Source organism: Hylobates moloch, unplaced genomic scaffold, assembly GCF_009828535.3.
Source record: "Hylobates moloch isolate HMO894 unplaced genomic scaffold, HMol_V3 SCAFFOLD_18, whole genome shotgun sequence".
Classification (NCBI taxonomy): domain Eukaryota; kingdom Metazoa; phylum Chordata; class Mammalia; order Primates; family Hylobatidae; genus Hylobates; species Hylobates moloch.
Window position 1 is genome coordinate 46,854,436 of NW_026652293.1, and position 25,511 is coordinate 46,879,946.

General features: G+C 36.0%; 1 protein-coding gene across 8 annotated transcripts in view; it reads left to right on the forward strand.

Moving 5' to 3' along the window:
• The window catches only part of RPS6KC1 (ribosomal protein S6 kinase C1), a 248,245-nt gene that overhangs the window by 113,676 nt on the left and 109,058 nt on the right, over positions 1–25,511 (forward strand). For 6 of the 8 annotated variants that reach the window (XR_009210687.1, XR_009210686.1, XM_032137687.2 and 3 more), the window contains one exon: positions 8,402–8,494. The exons of the other annotated variants lie outside the window; for them this stretch is intronic. Coding sequence is in view for 4 of the 6 variants with exons in the window: in XM_032137687.2 (XP_031993578.1) it covers positions 8,402–8,494 (93 nt within the window). In the remaining 2 variants the exon portion in view is untranslated. The remainder of the gene's footprint in view (positions 1–8,401; positions 8,495–25,511) is intronic. 8 annotated transcript variants of the gene reach the window in all.

Genomic DNA, 25,511 nt, shown 5'->3' on the forward strand with positions numbered 1-25,511 from the left:
TTTTCTTCAGTGATTTTTTGCTGTCTGGTCTCTCTGCTTTATTTCTAATTAGAATGTTACAGGATTTTGATTTTTTGAATTTTATTAATAATTTTCACAAAGGTTGTTGGTAGAAAGAAAAGCATTATAGCAAACCACCAAAAGTGGAATAAAATGAGACTTGCTTTCTCCTTTTCTTGGTCTTTTATTAGTTTCTTACTGTACCCTTAATCTCCTCATCGGTAGATTGACAGTAATTTATACTGTTATGATATCTATTTGTATTTGGACTTTTTAAAGTTAGATTGTGATTCTTGTATAATTGTTCTCCAGTTTTATTGATTCATGTTAAAACTATTCATTTTAAGCATAAGTTATACAAGTATATGCTATTGGTCACCTGGAATTATGAAAGCATAATTCTAGCAGAGATAGTTAGGTTATTTGGGACTTCTCCTAAAACGCAGATGAATGCTGAAAACATTAGAAACATTGCAGGTTATTATTGTTTTTATGCTGTATTGACCTGGATTTGGCAAATTTCTGGAGGAAACTTTTCTGTTACTTTTTTCTTTATATCAAACTAAGTTTTTCTGATGCAATTTAAGAATTGTGTCTTCTGGAGATGGGAAAAAGGGGTTAGTTTCTTTTTTTTTTTTTTTTTTTGAAACGGAGTCTCGCCCTGTCCCCCAGACTGGAGTGCAGTGGCACGATCTAGGCTCACTGCAAGCTCCGCCTCCTGGGTTCACGCCATTGTCCTGCCTCAGCAGAGTAGGTTGGACTACAGGTGCCCACCACCATGCCCGGCTAACTTTTTTGTATTTTTAGTAGAGACAGAGTTTCACTATGTTAGCCAGGATGGTCTCGATCTTCTGACCTCGTGATCCGCCCACCTTGGCCTCCCAAATAGTTTATTTTCTTAATTGATCTAAGAGTCAGGCAGGCTTGTTCATATCCACCTCTGCCACTCGAAGTCATAGAAGATTGGGCAAGATACTTAATCCCATCTGCATGTCAATTTCTATATCAGAATGATGAGGATATAGTAATTTTTTGCTGGGTATTTACTAGGATTAAACGAAGTAAAAAAAATCTCATATGTGGATTACACATATACACATAAATCAAGTGCCTCTCTAGCATGAAGATCAGCCCATAAGCCAAAGACTAATTTTTAGCCTCATTCTTCATTTCCCCTTCATATACCGGCTTATATACTTTTTCCCACACATTTTTATGCTTTGTATATACTTTTTGAAAATAATAAGATAGCAGTTATCAAAACTGTACCAATCAGTGTAAGACATTCTGGGAATATCTGATGTTAAGTGTTTGACCATTTCTTATAAAACAAAAAGATTGTATTTCAGCTTGCAAGCAATATACTTATGTTTCTCTAACAAAATGATTGTGTTTTAAATGACATTATTCTGCTGATTCATTTTCAGATTGTGAATTACTGCGACTCTGCTAGTCCGTATTCTGTTTGCTAATCTTATCCTATTCTCTATCATTGTTCTTTTAATTATATTATTAAATTTATTTCCTTTACTTTTTTACCATTGAATTTTATCTTTTTAAGTGGAATATTTATGTAAACATTACTTTGATTCAATTCCCATTTTCCATGGGATCGGCAGCCTTCCTCCTGTGCAGTACTGATGTGTATATGCTCAGTTTCATTTTGAGGTGGCATTGATAAAAGCATTAACATAATTCCCTGCGAACTTGTTTTACTAAGTCCATTTTGTATATAAATATTGTAAAAATTTTTTTAAATTTTTAAATTTTTAAGTTTTTTTTTTTGAGGTGGAGTCTCGCTCTGTCACCCAGGCTGGAGTGCAGTGGCACGATCTCAGCTCACTGTAACCTCTGCTTCCCAGGTTCAGGCAATTCTCCTGCCTCATCCTCCCAAGTAGCTGGGACTACAGGCATGTGCCACCATGCCTGGCTAATTTTTATATTTTTAGTAGAGACGGGGTTTCGCCATGTTGGCTAGGCTGGTCTTCAACTCCTGACCTCAGGTGATCCACCCGCTTTGGCCTCACAAAGTGCTTGGAATTACAGGCATGAGCCACTGCGCCTGGCCAATATTCTAAAAGTTTTAGGGATTTAAAATTACCAGTATTCTATTCATTCTTAATAACATTAAATTTGAATGGTCTACCTATACTTATTCATGTAATCCTCCTACTTTTGCATCCCTGTTATTTCCCTATAGGCATGTCTATAAAGCAATAATTTCTTAGGTAAATAAGTATGTTGAGCCTCCTGTATAGTTTTGACTAGAAGAATAGAACCATGAAGTGTATCAGTCAGAATTTCTTCAAGTATAACTTCTAATGAGAATAAAACAGAAGAGATCTAATATAGGAAAGCTGATTACATTTGATTATACAGTAATTCATTAAGCATCTGTTAAGACTGTATATAGAATCAAACTAGATATACTTTGGAGTTATACAAAAGGTGATGACACAGCCTGCTCTTGCAAATCGTGTAGCATAGTTGAGGACCCATATATGTACATAGTTGAGCAAACAAAGTTACACTGGTAAGAGCCATGTAGAATAATGGGAAATTCAATCAGAAAGGATAAAAAGGGGTGCCTTCTGAATCTGATTTGACGTGTAGGATTGTTTCAGTTCTTAGGCAAGGAGGCTAGAGGAGAGTAGTCGCAGTATTTTTCTTTTATGGTAAACATTTGCTTTTTAAATTTTCCTTTTGTATGTTATTTTTGTTAAGCCTGGCTCTTTTTGGTCAAGAGCATGCTTGATTATTTTCTTATGTATAATTTAAATTAAAAGTCTTCCAGAGGATTTTGATTAGCTTGGTGCATTTATTATTTCACTTCTTTAACCATCTTTGGGCCTGAATTTCAACCAACAGGATGAGAGGATTTGTATAAATGATTTCTAAGGCCCCTTTAGCTCAAATTTGGTGCAAAGCAGATATTGTTTCTCTCTGGAATCAGTGTGCAAACATTTCTTTCTAGCCTGGTTAAGACAATAAAGGAATCCTTTTTGGCTTTTTAAATTTTTGTTAATTATTGTTTTCTCCTTTGGTACAGTCTGTCATGACTCCTTCCACCCAGGTTTTCTGTGATGTTTTAAGTGTTTGCTTTCTTGAACTTTAGAGATCCTTATATAGTAAATATAAAAGTTCTAAATTTCCCAGTCATTCATGTTAATATCCTTTTCGCAAAAGCACAGAAAGGAAAAAAAGCACTCTCTTACTTTTTCTTCATTGCTTCATTACCAAAAGTCTCCAAGAAAATTTAGGAGCAGGTTTCAGATAAAAAGGAAATGAGGTTTTTTTTTTGAAGTAAAGGTTGAATCTTAACTGAAGGAGACAGATTTCTTTCTTTTTTTCTTTTTTTTTTTAAATAAATCGTAGACAACATTGAATGATTTAAGAATTAATGTTAGAAGAGGCTCTCCCTGGAAAAGATTTAGAATAGTTTTTTTTGCTTTTTTTAGCTATAGGAATTTGAAACTAAAGATCAAATTTAGAAAAAGACAATAAATGATCTAAATTTAGAACATAAAATATTGTATAGTTTCCAAAGTGTGAATATGTTTTTATGCAGTTACAAGGTATGAATGAAAATTAATATGTAGAATGTATGCCTTCCCTGAATATTTGTAGATTTTGAATACAACTGATATAATAATATTGAAAGTGTTTTTCTATTGTGCATTTTGTTTGCTTGTATTATTAATTTATATTATACCATTATTCCTTAGAAAATATTTTAAATTTGCCCTCAGTGAGACATTTGCTTAAGTCAGTAATAGGTCTGCAATTCAGTGTCAGGCTTGAAATGTGACCTAGTGTGGCTCAGGAGACTGGGTATTGGGGTTGGTAGATTGCCCATGAAAGACTTTGCAGAGCCGAAAATTCATGGATGAAGCCAAATTCAGGAGCTCTGGCATAATTAGACGTTAGAGTTCAGAGTGTGGTTTCTTGATACATTCTTTGTGGTACTTTCCTTTTGCCCTTGATTGCTTATTTTCTTGCAATAATGGTTACTCTCTCTCAGGTTATTTGAGGAGTAAGTAACCCTATTCTAAATGTGGTTGGTGAACCAGCAGCATCAGCATCACCTGAGAGCTTGGTGGAAATACAGAATGTCAGACCTACTGAATCAGAATCTTCTTTTTAACAAGTTCATCAGGTGATGCACATACACATTAAAATTTAAGAAATACTGCACCAACAGATTGGGAAGAATAGAGAGAGAGATCTCATTGAGAATAGGAAATAATATCAAGTGAAAAAGGCAGTGCGCAGGCTGAACAGCAACTTCAAAAACAAATCCCCAAACAGAAACAAAGCCTTTTAAAGAATGTACAACAGGTCTGTAATCCTAGCCCTTTGGAAGGCTGAGGCAGGTGGATCACTTGAGGCCAGGCCTTCGAGACCAGCCTGGCCAACATGGTGAAACCCCGTCTCTACTAAAAATACAAAAAAAAAAAAAAAAAAAATTAGCCAGGTGTAGTGGCACATGCCAGTAACCCCAGCTACTCAGGAGGCTGAGGCACAAGGTTATCATTTGAGCCTGGGAAGTCGAGGTTGCAGTGAGCCGAGATCGTGTCGCTGCACTCCAGCCTTGGCGACAGAGTGAGAACAACAATAGTAAGTAGGTTTTAACTAGTGTGCCAATTTTAATCCATGAGTAGTAGCTGCCAGGAGCATTGTATTGAGAAGAGTTGTGAGACTGTGGGATTAACAGAGATGCCTGCCATGGACTTGACCAGTTGAGTGACATGTACTTGCCACCTCTGCTTTTGAAGATTGCTGGGTTATCATGTATTCCTGCCTCTCTTCCCTTGTCTTTAGTCCTGGTATAGATGAATACAACTATTCTTTGCCTCTCTTGGCATCTTCTGCTATAATAGCCAATAAATATAAGTGAAAATCTTACTTTTCCATCAAGGAACTCAATCATGTTACCTAGAAATACACTGCTTCTCCTGTTGCGCTTCATAGCGCAATGGGCCAAGTTTCCCCTAACAACATTCTATTATTTCATAAGTAAGATTTAATCCCCTCTTATCTATTACCTACTTTTGCTAACCTTGCTGCATCTCAGTTTTCTCATTTAAAAAAAATGTTGGACTTGATCTCTAAGGTCTCTTTCTGCTCTTAAAATTCTGTGGATTTGTATGTCCTTTTGCCATCTGAAGAAAGGAGTAGATCTATAGGATTCTACCCAATTTAAGCACTACATAGGAGAAATACAATTTTTTTATTGATGATTTTATTTCATGGTCTTTCTTTGTTCATTTCTGTGATCTCAAACTTTTATAGATGGTTAAAGTAAAAAGAGAACTTTAATGATCACTTTACCTTTGGTCATTTCCCCTTCAATTTCTCCATTCCCATCTTTGCAAGAGTAACCTTACTAAATAACTGTTTTCATTGGGTTTATTCCTCATAGAAAAACTTGTTGTCTAGACTTTGGAGACTGTATAGTCAAGACTTTTCTTCTCGGCATTCAAGGCCTGTGAAAACTGATCCTGAGTACATAATTTTATTTTCCTCTGTTCTCCAATTTGAACAACTTTTCCCCACCAGGCTAATGCTTTCCGACTGTATACAGTATAGAATAACTTTTTCCTAATCTAATTTCCACGTAACATTTAAAATCACCTTTAGTCCCACATCTTTCTGAGACCACAGTTTTTCATACACTAATGACGTTAACTATGTAGTCCCATATTTTTAAGAGAATGTTTTATTGTTATTTAACTTTTCATGTATGTGTCTTACCTCCTTAAATAAATGGTGAACTTCTTGAGGTCAGACTGAGCCTTTTGATAATTTATAGCCCTTTCAGTTATCATGCACATAGTGGGTGCACAGTAATTATTTGTTGAAAGATGCAATAGAGATTTCATAGTTTGCTTTCTTTGCTCTTTAAATTGCCAAAGTGAACCAATAACTTTCTTTGGAAACTGAAAGAAACAGTGACATCTGTGAATAAGAAGGTATAAATAGGAGATAGGGATGTTGGAGATACTTGGCCATATTTCCTAACACAAATGTAATGGATTAAATATCATTTAAAGTATTCTTTTTTCCCTCCTTATAATTTTTCCTTGGCATTCCTTTTGCCAAAATCACAAGCAGTTCTTGTTCTTGTAGCAAGAAGCAGCAGCAGCAAAGAATCTTTAATTTTCAGAATGTGTTGGTTAGTAAAAGGACTGCAAGCTTTAGAATAGTAGTTGGAGTTCTTCCACTGTCTCTCTTCCTGACCACAGACAAACACTCCAGCATTCTGAGAATCCCTTTATTCATCTGTAAAATGGGAATTATATAATACTAACTTCCTGTAAGTACATCACCTGGTATGGGGTGAAGAATAGAGATGAAACAATATAAATGAAGATAGAAAAGACTATTTCTACTGGCTGCATGTGGTGGCTCACGCCTTCAGTCCCAGCACTTTGGGAGAACGAGGTGGGTGGATCACCTGAGGTCAGGAGTTCGAAACCAGCCTAACCAACGTGGTGAAACTCCGTCTCTACTAAAAATACAAAAATTAGCCGGGTATGGTGGTGGGCGCCTGTAATCCCAGCTACTCAGGAGGCTGAGGCAGGAGAATTGCTTGAACCCGGGAGGCAGAGGTTGCAGTGAGCCAAGATCGAGCTGCTGCACTCCAGCATGGGCAACAAGAGTGAGACTCCGTCTCAAAAAAAAAAAAAAAAAAAAAGGCTGTTGCTGTTACATGTCTGTTTACATATTATAACACTAAAATACCTTGCTAAATGTTTTTATAGCCCTGAAAAGGTTCCCCTTGGTTTTTAAGCTTATAGGGAGGCAGAAATATATCCGTTTTTTTATGATACCTAGCTCAGCACCTCATGAATTGAGATATTAAATATTTTTGAAATGTATCTAAGAAGCATAAATTAAATCAATTTAAAGGTTATTATCTAATCTAATTGTCACTATCACCAACTTTCTCAAGCATCTTTAGAAATAAGTCTCTTTTAAAACTTAAACATCAGTTCAGGTGCAGTTAAATTATTATTTGCTTGCTAAATCTAAAAACAAAACAAAAAAATGAAAACAATTAGAATTGCTGCTTTTAGAAAAATCCACAAGAGGTAGTTTTCCCAGTTGTAAATGACACCTAATTTTCCAAATAACCTCTGTCCCTAGATTCCCTCCTTTCTCCCTCCTCTCCTCATTTCTGCTGTCCCTCACATTTTCCAACTAACTAAATACTAGCAATATGCTAGGCACTGTGAATATAGAGATGAATAAGGCACATTTTCTATTCTCAAGGAGCTGCCTGTCTGGTGATGTTGTTCTGTACAGGGACTTAAAGTACCAAAAATGGTATCTCAGTAATTCCCTTACCATGGTGTTTGATCAGGATATTTTATCTTCCATTCATAGGGTCAGAATGTTTCCTCCGTATTCTAATAGATTTTTGATAGCAATAAGGTCTGCTCTAAGTACGTAATAAGGCTTTGTGTCTCCTGTTGTCCTTCGCAGCATCACCATTTTAATACAGGATCAATGTAGCAGTACTTTATAGTTGTAAATGTCATATGGAGGTGCCCTTAGAATTTATCTAATTTAATGGCTTGTATTACTGATAGGGAAAAACTAAAACTAATAAATGGAAGTTGGGATTATTTTAAAAGTGTGTGCAGAATTTAAATGTTCCTTCCTATGTTCACTGATTTTTTAAATCTTTTTTTTTTTGTAGCTAACAGACTGTTTTCCACATCACAGATATTCAAAGATTTGAAGAAAAATTTCTTTCTCTTGTAAATCATCTCTTAAGCAGGCTCAGTTTTAGTAATTATTGGTTATATGATGAAGCTTCTTAATTTTTCACCATTATTGGTAATTTTTCTGGCTGAATTTGAATGGACCAGTCCTTCTGAAAACACATAATACATAAAGTAACAATTATAGAACTGTAGCTTTATGATGAGAGAGAATGGCTTGTGCCCCTCCCTCCCCATGTGTGCTTATTATTATATTGTTTTTTAGTTCCCCCACTTCCAAATTACTCTTGAGGTGTCTGGGGTAAATATCAGACTGAGATTGGTTGTTGGCCCAGTTATCCATTTGTTACAAACTTTTATGATAGCTGTATGGTCTGAATTGAATTATTGCTCTGGAAACTGTATTAGCTCATTAATTTTTCTTTTTAAAAATTTTTCAATGTTATGATTTATTTACTTGCAACTTTTTTCTTGCTTTTTGTTTTTGATTTTCTTTAGTTTTTATTTTTAAAAATTTTATATTGCAGACAAACAGAAACTTCTTCCTTTCATCTTTCCATTCTCTGATTTATGATGCATTTACTTTCCTTTGGCCTGGCATTTGCTTCAGCAGGCAGCCTTCCTTCAAGTACCTCCCTGATTGATGTATAATCTTTGATATCTTCCATTAGCCTCCAGGATCACTAAGTTCAAGGCCCCCTTGGAACCTAAGGAGCCCTGCCGAGGAGCTGAAGGCCTTCAGAGTCCTTGGGGTGATTGACAAGGTAATTCTTCAGTGTCTCTTCAAGAGTTCAGTCATAAATCGACTGCATGCTGACATTCTGTCTTTGAAGCTTTGGATCTTAAGGATATGAAACAAAAGGAGAAAATGACTCAAATGCATCTGCACTTTAAAATAACAAAAGCAGAAGAGAAAAAGCTTTTATCTGAGCAATTCATGTAAGGTCATGCAAAATATATTTGAGCTAAAGGAGAAGGTGCATATTTGTTGGCATTCAGTTGAGTAAGGGGTTTGGTTTTATAAAAGTGTTGTAGCAGAGTGAAGATGTACTTTGTGTTAATTACAATTGTGAGCCAGTAGTTGTTCAACATTAATTAATAGTCATTTTAATGGTCAAAAAGAAACGTGGAATCCCCTTATAACTACCATTTATTGAGCACCTACTATGTGTCAGACCCTATATTAGACATTTTATATGAAACAACTTAATCTTTCTTAAAATTTTATTTGCAACTTGGTGGAAAAGTGATGTTTAGAGCAGATTAAATAACTTGGCCCAAAGTCACATAGCTAATTTAGGATGGTGCTGGGATTTGAACATTAATTTTTGTGACTCAAAAGCTGTGCTTTTTCTAGTACACTAACCCCTCACTTCACACGCACATACATTTTAATTTTGGGGGTAAAAATGCTGGCCTCACAGAGATATCTGCCATTGTGTATGTGCAAATTTGGTGACATCTCACGCCAAATATTAACAGTACTGTTCCTATCAGATGGTTTACAAGTGTAATTTAAAAGCCACAGACAACAAACTATGTTTTAAGTATATTTGCTCAACCACTGCTTTACCATTCAAAGTAAAATAAAATGCTTTATTTAATATTAAGGGATAGGTTAATTTAGATGTTTTTTCACCATTAACCATTTTTTATGAAGCACCTTAATGTTCATTTTTAACTTACTGTTCATTGAGTATTTGTAAAATATGCATGTGATTCCATGCTAAAATTGAACAATATGTAGTATTCTGTAGCAATTTAGACAGTAAAAGTTTGAAGCATTCCAAAGGGAGCATTAAGTTGGATATTACATAAATCTGTCAGTGTCTTAAGTTCTGGCAAGGATCATTTTTCTCAAATTCATATTACTGAATTTTGAACTTAAAAAATTCTAAGCAGTAGGATTTTTCTTTTTTTAAGAGCTGAAATATTTCCATAACTGTGTTTTCTGTGGCTTTTCCAGTTTGAAAAACATTCAATTTGAGAGTAGATGAAGACAATATAGTAATTGAGTAGTTTCTAGGTTCTCAGATTTCTTTGCAGGCAAGTATACCTTATTGGGGTACAGTGTCTGCCCCCTCTCTTAGATCTATTTCTTTGACAAAGTATGGCCTTTCATTGCTACGCTGTAAGTGTGAGTAAGTTACCTTGAAGTCCTAGTAATAGCTGTTAGTCTAACAGTTTGTTTAAATAAGGGGTTTTGGCTGGGTGCTGTGGTTTGCACCTGTAATCCCAGCACTTTGGAAGACCGAGGTGGGCAGATCACTTGAGCCCAGGAGTTTGAGACTATCTAGGCAACATGGTGAGACCCTGCCTCTACAAAAAAATAGAAAAGGTAGCTGGGCATGTAGTCCCAGCTACTCGGGAGGCTGAGATGAAAGGATCCCCTGATCCTGGGGAGTTTGAGGCTGCCGTGAGCCGTGGTCATGTCTCTGCGCTCTATCTCAAAAAAATAAATAAATAAATAAATAAGTAAATAAATAAATATCAAGTCTTAAAAAAAAAAAAAAAAGAAAAAAGCTGGTTGTGGTGGCTCACACCTATAATCTCAGCACTCTAGGAAGCCGAGGCAGGTGGATCACTTGAGACCAGGAGTTCGAGACCAGCCTGGGCAACATGGTGAAACCCCGTCTCTACCAAAAATACAAAAAATTAGCTGGGGATGGTGGTACATACCCGTAATCCCAGCTCCTCTGGAGGCTGAGGCAGGAGAATCACTTGAACCCAGGAGGCAGAGGTTACAGTGAGCCGAGATTGTGCCACTATACTCCAGCCTGGGCAACAGACCGATACTCTGTCTCAAAAAAAAGAAAAGAAAGAAGGAAAATAAGAAAGAAAATAGAAGGACTTTTGACAGTAGAAGAATTCCTAAGTTCTGCTGAGGGATAATTTGGTACTGTCTTTACTTACTCTGTTTAGCTAGGAAATGTGTTTGGTGTTTAGAAGGTGACATTTAACTTTTTTTTTTTTAATAGAATCTTACTCTGTCGCCCAGGCTGGAGTGCAGTGGCACAATCTTGGCTCACTGCAGCCTCCACCTCGTGGGTTCAAACGATTCTTCTGTCTTAGCCTCCTGAGTAGCTGGGATTTACAGGCACACACCACCATGCCTGGCTAATACTTTTTTGTATTTTTAGTAGAGACAGAGTTGCACCATGTTGGCCAGGCTGGTTTCGAACTCCTGACCTCAGATGATCCACTCGCCTTGGCCTCCGAAAGTACTGGGATTACAGGTGTGAGCCATGGTGCCTGGCCTAACTTTTCTTAGTAGAGATAAGGGAATATGTATTTGGAGAATTAAGAAGCTTTGGGAATTAATAAGTCTTTAAAATTTATAACATATTCCTGTGAAAACATAAGTAGGTATAGGCCGGGAGCTGTGGCTCATGCCTGTAATCCCAGCACTTTGGGAGGCCGAGGCAGGCAGATCACCTGAGGTCAGGAGTTCAAGACCAGCCTAGCCAACATGGGGAAACCCCATCTCTACTAAAAATACAGAAATTAGCTGGGCATGGTAGTGGGCGCCTGTAATCCCAGCTGCTCGGGAGGCTGAGGCAGGAGAATTGTATGAACCTGGGAGGTGGAGGTTGCAGTGAGCCAAGATTGCACCACTGCATTCCAGCCTGGGCAACAGAGCCAGATGCTGTCTCGAAAAACAGAAAAAAAAAAAAAAAAAAAAAAAAAGCAGGTATATTTTTTGAAAGTTGAACTGTTTTTTAAAGATAAGTTACTTTCCATTGTACTGAGGACTACCTAAAATTTGGGTTTTAGAAACTTGAAGTATGGAAGATAAATGTTGAATAAACTCAAAAGGTTAGAAAATACCCAGGATATATTGATCTAGTCCTACAGAACACAGTTTCTTTGATTCTGTTTCATTACAGTATTTGTTTTTTATGAGTTATTTTGAGTGTTATCTATTAACCTAGGAAAAATACAGTTCTGAATTGAACTGCATTAGGATTAGGATTTCACAAATCTTTATGTAGAAAAAAATAAAGCAGATTTTTTATTAATATCTAGACTATAAGCTCTGTGAAAACAAGATTGTGTCTTTCTTGGTCACCACTATGTTCTCAATACCTAGAATCGCTTGGCACATAATGGGTGCTCAATAAATATTTGTTGAATAAATGAAACTTAATTAATTTTAAATATATATAGAATGACATCTGAGACTGCTACCTGGTACGATTGTATGAGGTGACAACTCAGAAAGTGTTTACCCAGAGGGATAGTAATTCCATAGCTGTATGTTGCTCTAGTATTCAAAGAGAAGTAAATGACTTTCTGTTCTTGAATTGGGATTATAAAATCCCTCATTAACATAGATATGCAAAAATCATATAGCCAGAAAACAAGGAAATGTTTAACCTGATTTAAAAAAAAAAAGTGTAGTCTTCAAATAGTTGAGGGCTATCTTGAATAGGGGAACTATATAATGTTTTCTCTAATGAGGGTGAAAAGGGCTATTAATTGTGTCAGAACAACAGGTGCAAACTAAAATAATCTCAGATAAACCAGGAAGTCTGGTTTCTCTGTGAAAAAGGTAGTTAGGGAAGAGACTTGCATGTTAATATCCTAATAGGCTATAACTAGAACTAAATTAGTACAAATTCAAGAGAAACAAATTATTGCTCATGATAAGAAATACCTTTTGAGAATTAGCATATTGACCAAAGGTGTACTCGATTCCTTTAGATCTTATGAGTTTCTTGTCATTTGAGACATTCAAGTGAAGGCTGAAAGATTGATCATTGGGATGCTGTAGAATGAACTGGATGGAATTTTACATTGGATAACTTTTAAATATTTCTTTGATCCTGCAGGTTTATTTACGTAGTCTTTGTGTAGCAATAGCAGGGGAGAGTAGAAATTAGTGGAAAAAAAAACAGTGATGGGATGAGGAGGCTGCATTACTATTATTTTAATGTAAGTTTTTATAGACATGGGTGCAATTCTTTTTGTTGTATGTGTGTGGTACGAATATATGGGATGTGCTTATATTTGTGTGTGTATAAAGATTGTTTATATATGGTAATTTGTATTTGGGTTAGAAGAGTCTAGATTGGTAGTTTGGTAGTAGAATGCCCAAGTGCTAAGAGAGTTTCTGAGAAAGGTCACTGTTGTATAACTTCTCTATAAATGTATAAAGGAGCCCATAGTTTAGTATACAGTAATGTACCAATGTTACTTTCCTGGTTTTGTTATTGAATTAGAACTATATAAGGTGTCACCATTAGGGGAAGCTGGGTGAAGGGTACACAAGACTCTTTGTACTGCAGCCTCCTGTGAATTAAAAAAAGAAAAGGGTAAGGGGAACATTGATGACTTGAAACCCAGGGTATACTAAGATTTGATTCCCTCATGGCCAGTTAACTCTTCTGGTTTGTGTGTAGCCTGAATAATTCTGTGTGTGCATGTGTGTATGGTATTCACAAGGAAGATTGGTGAAGATCATGTATCTGGATCGCCCAAATTTATTGTCACTGAAAAACCACTTAAATATGATGCTTTGCAAGTCATTGTTATAAGAGATGCCACACACTTTGTAAGTCTATGACTATTTACTAGGTCAGATGCCTTCACATTTTGTAATCAAGATAGCTTCCCAACTTTATCTGATGCCTGCCAGGCAGAATTCTTAAGTTGACTTGCCATTGGAAAAATGTAGGCATTTCTATTTCGTAGCTAAAATATAATTGAGAAAATGTGTGGAAATTGCTCAAATTGAGTAGCTGTTGAAAGATTGGTACTTATTTTTTAAGGTACCTAAATAATATCTTCTCTGATAATATGTGGAAAAACCTGTATTTGGAACACAGAAGCATCAATATTTGGGTATTTGCTCATTAAGGGAACACTGGATTGAACTGGATTAAATCAAAAGGACATAGCACAACATTTTTTAAGTGCTAAAAGGAAAGAACTGTCAACGCAGAATTCTATATCCTGTGAAAATACCTGTCAAGAATTAAGGGAAAATATATTCTCAGATGAAGAAATGCAAAGAGAATTTGTTGCTGATGAGCCTACCCTAAAAGAATAAAGTATTCTCTAAACAAAATGGAAAAATACATGCAAGAATCTTGTCACATTAGGAAGAAAGAAAGAACACTGGAAAGGGTAACATATAAGTAAATACAATAGACTTTCTTTCTCTTTAGTTTTGGAAATTATCTTTTATGATTGAAGCAAAAATTCTAACACTCTCTGATGTAGTTTTAAGTTTATGCAGAGAAAATACTTAAGGCAATTATAAATGAGGGAGAGTAAAGAGACATAAAGGAAGGTAAGGTTTTTATGCTTCGCTTGAAATGGTAAAATGATGACACCAGTAGATTGCAATAAGTTATGTATATATAACTAGAGCAACCACTAAAAAGCTTTTTAAAGTATACACTCAAAAATGCTATATAGGCTGGGTGCAGTGGCTCACACCTGTAATTCCAGCACTTTGGGAAACCGAGGTAGGCAGATCACTTGAGGTCAGGAATTTGAGACCAGCCTGGCCAACATGGTGAAACCCTGTCTCTACTAAAAATACAAAAATTAACCAGCATGGTGGTGCACGACTGTAGTCCCAGCTACTCAGGAGGCTGAGGCATGAGAATTGCTTGAATCTGGGAGGCAAAGGTTACAGTGAACTGAGATCATGCCACCCCACTCAAGCCTGGGCAACAGAGTGAGACTCCATCTCAAACAAATGAACAAACAAACAAAAAATAATGTAGATAAACCAAAATGGAATTCTAAAAAATGTTCAGATAACCCACAAAAATGCAGGAAAATAGAAGCAGAGAGAACAGAATGCAAAAAATAACATGCAAACTTAAGCCCTAACACGTTATAAATATACCAGTTAAAAAAACAGAGATTGATATTGGATTAAAGATATCACCCAACTTTATGGTATTTATAAGAAACTCACTTCAAACATAATAAAACGACATATTATATATATATAATGAAATATATATATTATATATAATGAAATATATATTATATATAATGAAATATATATTATATATATAATGAAATATATATTATATATAATGAAATATATATATATAATATATATATGTAAAAAGTCAAAGGATGGAAATGACATGTCATGCAAACATTAATCAAAGAAAACAGGAGTGGCTATATTAATACAAGATAAAATATGCTTCATACCAAAGAAAATTATGAGAGACAGAGAGGACATTAGATAATGATAAAAGGGCAGTCTACCAAGAAGACATAGCAATCCTACAAATGTATACACCAGACATCAGAACTGTAAAATATATGAAGCAAAAGCTGATAAAAAGTGAAAGGAGAAATAGGCAGTTACAGGTGGAGACTTCAGCTGTCTCAAAAACTGATAAAATGGTTAGACAGAAAATCAGCAACAATACAGAAGAACTCCATAATACCATCAACCAACAAAGTGTAACTGACTTTTATAGAACACTCTACCCAAGAACAGCAGACTACACGTTCTTTTTCAGTGCCCATGGAGCAGACCATTTCTAGGGCCGAAAAGCCTCAACAAATTTGGAAGTATTGAAATCATACTGGGTGTGTTCTCTGACCATATCTGAATCAAATTATTAATCAGTAACAGAAAGATAACAGGAAACTCTCCAAATACCTAGAAACAAACAGTTATACTACTAAGTAATTCATGGGTTAAAGAGGAATCTCAAAGGGTATTAAAAAAATGCATATAGTTGAATGAAAACAAAAGCAGAACATATCAGAATTTATGGGACACAGCTAAGCCAGTGTTCAGAGAGAAACTTATAGCACTAAATGATTATACCAGAAAACAGGAAAAGTCAAATCTGAGTTCCTAACTCAAAAGAACTAGAAAAAGAACAAAATAAACCTAAAGCAAGCAGGAGGAATGAAATAAAGGTAAAGAGCAGGGATCAATGAAATTGAAAATAAAAAACCATAGACAAAAATTATTGAAACATAAAGCTGGTTCTTTTCAAAGATCAATAAAATTGACAAACGTCTAACAAGAGTGACAAAAAGAATACACCAATTATTACTGTCAGGAATGAAACAGGTATGGATCTTGCCTACATCAAAAGGATAACAAGGGAATACTACAAACAGCCCTACACATGTAAATTTGATAATTTAGATGGAATGGACCAATTCATAGAAAAATACAAACTACTACCCAAAATAAATAGATAATTTGAATGGCTCTTTAACTATTAAGGGAATTGAATTCATAATTAAAATACTACTACGATGAAATCTTGAGGCCCAAATAGTTTCACCAGAGAATTCTACCAAACTTTTAAAGAAGAGTCAACACCAGTTCTACGCATTTTCTTCCTGAAAATAGAAGAAAGGGAAACAGTTTCCAGTTCATTTTGTGAGACCAGTGTTACTCTGATATCAAGACATTAGAAGAAAGAAAACTGTAGACCAATATTCTCATAAATGTAGATATAGAAATCTTCAACAAAATATTAGAAAATAGCAACAAAATCTAAAATGAATTCTATACCATGAATTTATTATTTAAATTCATTTAAATTCATTAATTTCATTAAATTCATATTTATCTTTTCAAGAAAACCAACTTTCATTGATCTTTTGTATTTTTTTGGTCTCAATTTGATTTATTTCTGCTCTGATCTTTATTTTCTTCTACAAATTTGAAGTTTGGTTTGTTCTTACTTTCTAGATCCTTGAAGTACATCATTAGATTATTCGAAATTTTTCTTTTTTAAAAAAATATGGGCATTTATTGCTATAAACTTTTCTCTTAGTGCTGATTTTGCCATAGCCCATAGATTTTAGTGTGTTGTATTTCCATTTTCATTTGTTTCAAGAAGTTTTTTAATTTTCTCAATTTCTTCATTGACCCATTGGTCAGTCAGGAGCATATTGTTTAATTTCCATGTGTTTCTGTATTTCTGACGTTCCTCTTGTTATTGATTTTGAGTTTTATCCCATTGTGGTCAGAAAAGATACTTGACATGATTTTTTAAAAAATTCGTTCATACTTGTTTTATGGCCTATTTTGTGGTCAGTTCTACAGAATGTACCATGTGCTGATGAGAAGAATGCGTATTTTCTAACTGTTGGGCGAAATATTCTGAAAATGTCAGTAGGCCTATTAGATTTAGTATGTAGTTTAACTCTGGTTTCTTTGTTGATTTGCTACTGGATGACCTGTCCATTACTGAGAGTGGCAGTTAGAGTCTCCTACTATTATTGTATTGCAATCTGTCTTTTCTTTATTAGATCTATTATGTTTATTTTATATGCTTGGTTTTACAATCTTAGATTTGTAGTCTGTTTTATCTAAGTATAGCTACTCCTGTGCTTTTTTGTTTTCCAGTTGCATAGAGTATCTTTTTCCACCCCTTCACTTTCAGTCTATGTGTTTTTATAGGTAGGGTAAGTTTCTTGAAGACAGCATATAGTTGGGTCTTATTTCTTTATTCAGCCACTCTGTGCCTTTTAATTAGAGAATTAAGGCCTGGCACAGTGGCTTATGCCTGTAATCCCACCACTTTGGGAGGCCAAGGTGGGCAGATCTCCTGAGGTCAGGAATTTGAGACCAGCCTGGCCAACATGGTGAATCCCCATGTCTACTAAAAAATACAAAAATTAGCCAGGCATAGCTACTTGGGAGGCCAAGGCAGGAGAGTCACTTGAACCTGGGAGGCAGGTGCAGTCAGCCGGGATTGTGCCACTGCACTCCATCCAGCCTGGGTGACAGAGCAAGACTCTGTCTCAAAAAAAAAAAAAAAAAAAAAAAAAATTTAAATTCAGTATTATTATTATTATTGATAAGTAAGGACTTACTTTACTTTTAACAATCTTTTTTTTTTTTCCTGCTTATTTTCTGGTTGTTTTGACACTCCTGTCTTTCTTCTTGTCTTCCTTTGTGGTTCTGTCTGTCTTTGTGGGTAAGTACTTTTCTCTGGTAGTATGTTTTAATTTGTTGCTTTTTATTTTTAGTGAGTGTCTTACAGGTTTTGTGCTGTGGTTACCAGTTACCATGAGGCTTACAAAAAATATAGATATAACAAGACACAGTTCATCTTAGGTCACAAATAATAAGAATAGAAACAAAGGCAAAAAAAACTACACAAAAATAATCTGCAGTTTAACATCATCACCCCCACATTTTGACTTTTAGTTGTCTCACTTTACGTTTTCTATATTACCTGATTTGATAAAATCAGTGGATTTTGCATCACTGTTACAGTAGTATAGGATTCTGGGTTTGTTTATATACTTAATTTCACCAGTGTTTTTTCTTTTTTTTTTTTAAACCTTTTTTTTTCCCTTCAAATTGAAGAACTCCCTTTAGCATTTCTTATAATGTAGACCTGATGGTGGTGAATTCTTTCAGCTTTAGTTTGAGAAATAGTTTCTCTCTCCTTCATATCTGAAGTATAATTTTGCTGAATACAGTATTTCTGGATGGCAGTTTTATTTTTGGTTTGTTTTTTAAGCACTTTGAAAATATTGTTTCACCCTGTCTGTGTGGTTTGTGTTGAGAAGTCTTGTCAGACAATGTGGAGATCCTTTATATATTATTTGCTTCTTTTCTCTTGTTGTTTTTAGGAGCCTCTCTTTGCCCTTGACCTTTGAGAGTTTGATTATTATATGCCTTGAGGTAGTCTTATTTGGGTTGAACCTATTTTGTATTCTGAGATTTTTTTTGTATCTGGATATGTATATCTTTTGGAAAAATTTCCGTTATTTCTTTGAGTAAGCATTCTAGCCCTTGGTGTTGCTCAGCTCCCTCTTGAACACTAATAATTCTTAGCTTTGGTCTTTTGAGATAATTTTTTATATCTTATAGGCAGCTTCATTCTTTTCCACTCTTCTTTTTTCTCCTCTGATCGTGTATTTTCAGATAGCCAGTCTTTGAGCTTGCCAGTTCTTTCCTCTGCTTCATTCATCTGCTTTGAGAGCCGCCAGGAAGTTCTTGAGTTCAGCAAATGTGTTTCTCAGTTCCAAGACTTCTGTTTGATTTTTTGTTTTTGAGACAATGTCTCACCATATTGCCTAGGCTTGACTGCAGTGGCACAGTCATGGCTCATTTCATCCTCTATTGCCTAGGATCAGTGATTCTCGTATCTTAGCCTCCTGAGTAACTGGGACCACAGGCTTGTGACACCATGCCTGGCTAATTTTTTTTTGTAGAGATGGGGGTCTTCCTATGTTGCCCAGACTGGTCTTGAACTCCTGGGTTCAAACAGTTCTCTTGCCTTGGTTTCCCAAAGTGCTGGGATTATACCATGCCTAGCCTCTGTTTGATTTTAAAAGATTATTTCAATTTCTTTTTTTTAAATTTTTTTCTTGTTCCTTTTTTTTTTTTTTTTTTGAGACAGGTTCTCACTCTGTCACTTGGGCTAGAGTGCAGTGGTTCTTGGCTCACTGCTGCCTCCACCTCCCAGGTTAAGGTGATTCTCGTGCCTCAGCCTCCCGAGTAACTGAGACTACAGACATGCGCCACTATGCCTGGATAATTTTTGGCATTTTTAGTAGAGACGGGGTTTCACCATGTTGGCCTGGCTGGTCTTGAACTCCTGGCCTCAAGTGATCCACCTGCCTCGGCCTCCCAAAGTGTTGGGATTATAGGCATGAGCCACCGTCCCTGGCCTAATTTCTTTTTAAAATTTCTGTGATAAATTTTTGAGTTGCTTTTGTATGTTATCTTGGAGGTCACTGACTTTCCTTATAACTACTATTTTGAATTTGTGGTTAGAGAACTCACAAATTGCTTTCTTGTTAGGATCAGTTGCTGGATTTTTGTTTTGTCCTTTTGGGGAGGTCATGGTTCCCTGTTTGCTGTTGTTTCTTCTGGGTGTATTTTATGTCTTTGCATAGAAGGATAGTTATTTATAGATATTTATAGAATAGTTACTTATTCTAGTTTTTTTTCTGTCCATCTTGTTTTGGTTTCTACTGGATATATTTGCTTAGTGAATCTTTACATCTAGGTCACTGCCTCTTTTTAGCTCTAGGAGGTACCTTAAGCTTGGGTTGACCTCACCTCTGGTAAATGATCAGAGTGATGCCTGCTCTGAAGGTGAGAGGTCCCAAAGGGATTAGGCTGGCAGTATATTAAGGCTAGCTAGAGGTTTGTGCCTAGGAGTCCTGTGGACATACCTCTTCTGCTGAGCAGCCACTCAGATTGGGCATCTCTGTTTGCCGAGTAGCAGAGCAGACTTTCCAGGGTTGCGGGTGATAGTCCCACCTCCTGTCTTTGTCTCTGCCTGTCCTCAGGAATATTTCTCCCTTTAGGCAGTCATGATGCTTCCCATGGATTAAGGTGGGGACAGGTCTCCTTCTTGGGAACCCAAGATGTTGGGGAACCTGGCTGACTCCCTCAGTCTTACTTTTCCAATATAGAAATGTGAGTTGGGTGGAGGGGGGGCGAGATTTTCTGCTTGGTACCAGGCAGAATGGAGGGGGGGGGGTGTCACAGATGTGGAGGTCTGATTCCCTTACCATCTGTTCAGTTATTTTTTGTTTGTTTGTTTGTTTTTTTCTTACTTCTCCGTGGCCCCAGGAATTCTCATTCTCATATTTGAGTTCCACGTTGTTACTGGTAAAAATCTTGGCACTTACATATTTGTTTGTTTGTTTGTTTTTCTATTGGAGAGGGGGGAGTGAAAACAGCTTGCACTTATATTACTATGTATGAACAATGCACACATAAAAACTGGAATTAAAAATACAATACCTTTATAATATTGAATTACTAGATGTAAATATAACAAGACATACAGAGCTTTTATGCTGTAAACTTCATAGCACTGATGAAAGAAATCAGAGGTCTGAATAATTGGAGAAATACATTTGTTAGCAGACTCACCATAGATGTAAATTCTTTCCAAATTGATACACGGTTTTAAACACAGTTTCTATCAGACTTTCAGCAAGTTTTTTTTTTTTTTAATGTAAATATAGACCCGATTATTTTAAAACTTACTTGGGAAGTTATAGGAACTATAATAGCTAAAATAGTTTTCAAAAAAGAGTAAGGTGGGAGAGTCACTCTGTTTGATTTCATGACTTTACAGTAATCAAGATTGTGTGGTGCTGGTATAGAGACACACACATAGAGAACAGCATACAAAATGTAGACATAGTCCCACAAATATGGCTAATTGATTTTTGACATAGGTTCAAAGCAGTATAATGTAGGAAGGTTAATATTTCCAACAAATATTGCTAGAGTAATTGGGTATTCTCTAGCAATAAAAGTGTACCTTGGCCAGGCATGGTGGCTTACGTCTGAAATCCCAGCACTTTGAGAGGCCAAAGTGGGTGGATCACTTGAGGTCAGGAGTTCGAGACCAGCCTGGCCAACATGGTGAAACCTTGTCTCTACTAAAAATACAAAAATTAGCCAGGCATGGTGGTGGGCGCTTGTAATTCCAGCTACTCGGGAGGCTGAGGCAAGAGAATTGCTTGAACCCAGGAGGCAGAGGTTGCAGTGAGCCGAGATCGTGCCAGTGCGCTCCAGCCTGGGTGACAGAGTGAGCCTTTGTCTCAAAAAAACAAAACAAAAAAAAACCAAAAAAAAAGTGTATGTTGACATATCCTCACACTTCTTAAATTTTTTTTATTTTTAATTTTTGTGGGTACATAGTAGTTGTATGCATTTATGGGTTATATGAGATATTTTGATACAGGGATGCAATGTGTAATAATCACATCAAGGGAGATGGGTATCCATGCCCTCAAGCATTTATTCTTCGTGTTACAAATAATCCAGTTATATTTTTTTAGTTATTTAAAAATCTGCAATTAAGTTGTTATTGACTATAGTCATTCTGTTGTTTTATCAAATTCTAGTTATTATTCATTCTATTTTTTGTACCCATTGTCCCTTCCCACTTCCCCTTCCGAACCCTACACTATCCTTTCCAGCCTCTGGTAACCATCCTTCTACTCTCTGTCTCCATGAGTTCAATTATTTTAATTTTTAACTCCCATAAATAAGTGAGTACATGCAAAGTTTGTCTTTTTGTGCCTGACTTATTTCACTTAATATAATTTGACCTTAGCTTCTATCCATGTTGTTGCAAATGACTGAATCTCATTCTTTTTTATGCCTAAATAGTACTTCATTTTGTATATATACCACATTTTTAAAATCCGTTCATCTGTTGATGAACACTTAGATTGCTTAAAATCTTGGCTATTGTGAATAGTGCTGCAATAAACATGGGAGTGCAAGTATTTCTTTTGATTTATTGATTTCCTTTCTTTTGGGTATATACCTAGGAGCGGGATTGCTGCATGGTAAGGTAGCTCTATTTTTAGGTTTTTGTGGAGCCTCCAAACTGTTCTCCATGGTGGTTGTACTAATTTAGATTTCCACCAAGAGTACGAGGGCTCCCTTTTGTCCACATCCTTGCCAGCATTTATTATTGCTTGACTTTTGGATAAAGGCCATTTTAACTGGGGTGAGATGATGTCTAATTATAGTTTTGATTTGCATTTCTCTGATGATCAGTGATGTTGAACAGCTTTTTATATGCCTATTTGCCATTTGTATGTCTTCTTTTTAGAAATGTCCATTCACATCCTTTGTCCATGTTTTAAATTAGACTATTAGATTTTTTCCTATAGAGATGTTTGAGCTCCTTATATATTCTGGTTATTCATCCTCTACGAGATGGGTAGTTTGCAAATATTTTCTTTCATTCTGTGGATTGTCTCTTCACTTTTTTGATTGTTTTCTTCGCTGTGCAAAAGCTTTTTGCTTGATATGATCCTAGTTGTCCATTTTTGCTTTGGTTGCCTGCACTTGTAGTGTATTACTCAAGAAATTTTTGCCCATTCCAATGTCCTGGAGAGTTTCGCCAGTGTTTCCTTTTAGTTTCATACCTTGAGGGATTAAAGTCTTTAATAATCAATTTTGATTTGATTTTTGTATATGGTGAGAGATAGGGATTCAGTTTCACTCTTTTGCATATGGATATTCGGTTTTCTCAGCACCTTGTATTGAAGAGGTTGTCCTTTCCCCAATGTATTTTCTTGGCACCTTTGTCAAAAATAAGCTCACTGTAGATGTATGACTTTATCTCTGGGTTCTCTATTCTGTTCCATGATCTTTGTGTCTGTGTTTATGCCAGTACCATGCCATTTTGGTTACTATAGCTCTTAGTATAATTTAAAGTAATGTAATGTGATTCTTCCAGTTTTGTTGTTTTTGCTTAGGATTGCATTGGCTATTCTGCATCTTTGTGGTTACATATAAATTTTAGGATTGCCTTTTCTATTTCTGTGAGGAATGCCATTAGTATTTTGATAAAGATTACGTTAAATCTGTAGATTCCTTTAGTGTGGTCATTTTAACAATAATGATTCTTTTAATTCATGATCATGGAATGTCTTTCCCTTTTTTTGTGTGTCTTCAATTTTCTTGCATCAGTGTTTTATAGTTTTCATTGTAGAGATCTTTCACTTCTTTGGTTAATTCCTAGGTATTTAATTTTATTTGTAGCTATTGTAAATGAGATTACTTTCTTGATTTCCTTTTCAGATTGTTTGCTGTTGGCATATAGAAATGCTACTAATTTTTGTATGTTGATTTGTATCCTGCAATTGTACTGAATTTGTTTGTCCGTTGTAATAGTTTTTTAGGGGAGTCTTTAGATTTTTTCAAATGTAAAATCGTATCCTCTGTAAACAAGAATAATTTGACTTCTTCCTTTTCAATTTAGATGCCCTTTATTTCTTTCTCTTGTCTGATTGCTCTAGCAAAGACTTCCAGTACTGTATTAAATAACAGTGGTGAAAATGGGCATCCTTGTTATATTCTCGATCTTAGAGGAAAGGCCTTCAGTTTTTCCCCCATTCAGTGTGATACTAGATATGGGTCTGTTGTATATGGTTTTTATTATGTTGAGGTAAGTTTTTTCTTCTTTTGTTTGAGACGGAGTCTCGCTCTGTCGCCCGGGCTGGAGTGCAGTGGCATGATCTCAGTTCACTGCAACCTCTGCCTCCCAGGTTCGAGTGATTCTCCTGCCTCAGCCTCCCAAGTATCTGGGACTACAGGCACGTGTCACCATGCCCAGCTTATTTTTGTATTTTTAGTAGAGACAGGGTTTCCCCGTGTTGGCCAGGCTGGTCCCAAACTCCTGACCTCAGGTGATCTGCCCGATTTAGCCTCCCAAAGTGCTGGGATTACAGGCGTGAGCCACTGCACCCAGCTGAGGTAAGTTTCTTCTATCCCCAATTTTTTTAGGGTTTTTATTATGAAGGGATGTTGAATTTTGTAAAATGCATTTTCAGTATCAGTTGAAATGATGTGGGTTTTGTCTTTCATTCTGTTGGTATGATGTATCACATTGATTTATTTGCATATGTTGAAACATCCTTGCTTCCCTGGGATAAATCCCACTTGGTCATGATGAAAGATCTTTTTAACGTGTTGAATTTGCTTTGGTAGTATTTTATTGAGGATTTTCCATCAGTATTCATCAGACATGTTGTTCTGTGGTTTTCTTTTTTTGATGTATCTTTGGTTTTCATATCGGGGTAATAGTAGCCTCATAGACTGAGTTTGGAAGTATTCCCACCTCTGTTTTTCAGAGTAGTTTCAGTAGGACTGGTGTTCTTTAAATGTTTGGGATAATTCAGCAGTGAAGCCATTGGGATCTGGGCTTCTCTTTGCTAGGAGACTTTTCATTATGCTTTCAATCTCATTACTTGTTATTGATCTCTTCAGATTTTGGATTTCTTTATGATTCAATCTTGGTAGGTTGTATGTCTCTAGGAACTTACCCATTTCTACTAGATTTTTCAATTTATTGGCACATAATTGTTCTTAGTAGCCACGAATGATCCTTTGAATATCTGTGGTGTCATTTGTAATGTCTTCTTTTGCATCTCTAATTTTATTTCTTTGAGTCATCTCTCTTTTTTTTTTTTAGTCTGTCTGAAGGTTTGGCCATTTGAATATCTTCTTTTGAGAATTGTCTATTCATGTCCTTAGCCCGCTTTTTGATGGGATTATTTGTTTTTTTCTTGCTGATTTGTTTGACTTCCTTGTAGATTCTCCATATTAGTCCTTTGTGGGTTGCATAGTTTGCAAATATGTTCTCCCCATCTGTGGGTTGTCTGTTTACTCTCCTGATTGTTTCTTTTGCTGTGCAGAAAGTTTTTTTTTTTTTTTTCCTCGAGACGGAGTCTCGCTCTGTCGCCCAGGCTGGAGTGCAGTGGCGCAATCTCGGCTCACTGCAAGCTCCGCCTCCCGGGTTCAGCCATCCTCCTGCCTCAGCCTGTCCGAGTAGCTGGGACTACAGGCGCCCGCCACCACGCCCGGCTAATTTTTTGTATTTTTAGTAGAGACGGGGTTTCACCGTGGTCTCGATCTCCTGACCTTGTGATCCGAAAGTTTTAGTTTAACTACATCGCGTCTATTTATCTTTGTTTTTATTACATTTGCTTTTGGGTACTTGGTCATGAACTCTTTGCCTAAGCTAATGTCTGGAAGAGTTTTTCTGATGTTATCTTCTAGAATTTTTATGGTTTCGGGTCTTAGATTTAAGTCTTTGATTCATCTTATGTTGACTTTTGTATAAGGTGGGAGATGAGGATCCGGTTTCATTCTTCCACATGTGGTTTGTCAATTATCCCAGCACCATTTGTTGACTAGGGTGTCCTTTACCCACTTTATGTTTTTGTTTGCTTTGTTGAAGATCAGTTGGCTGTAAATATTTGGCTTTATTTCTAGGTTCCATTGGTCTACATCCCTTTTTTTTTTTTTTTTTTTTTTTT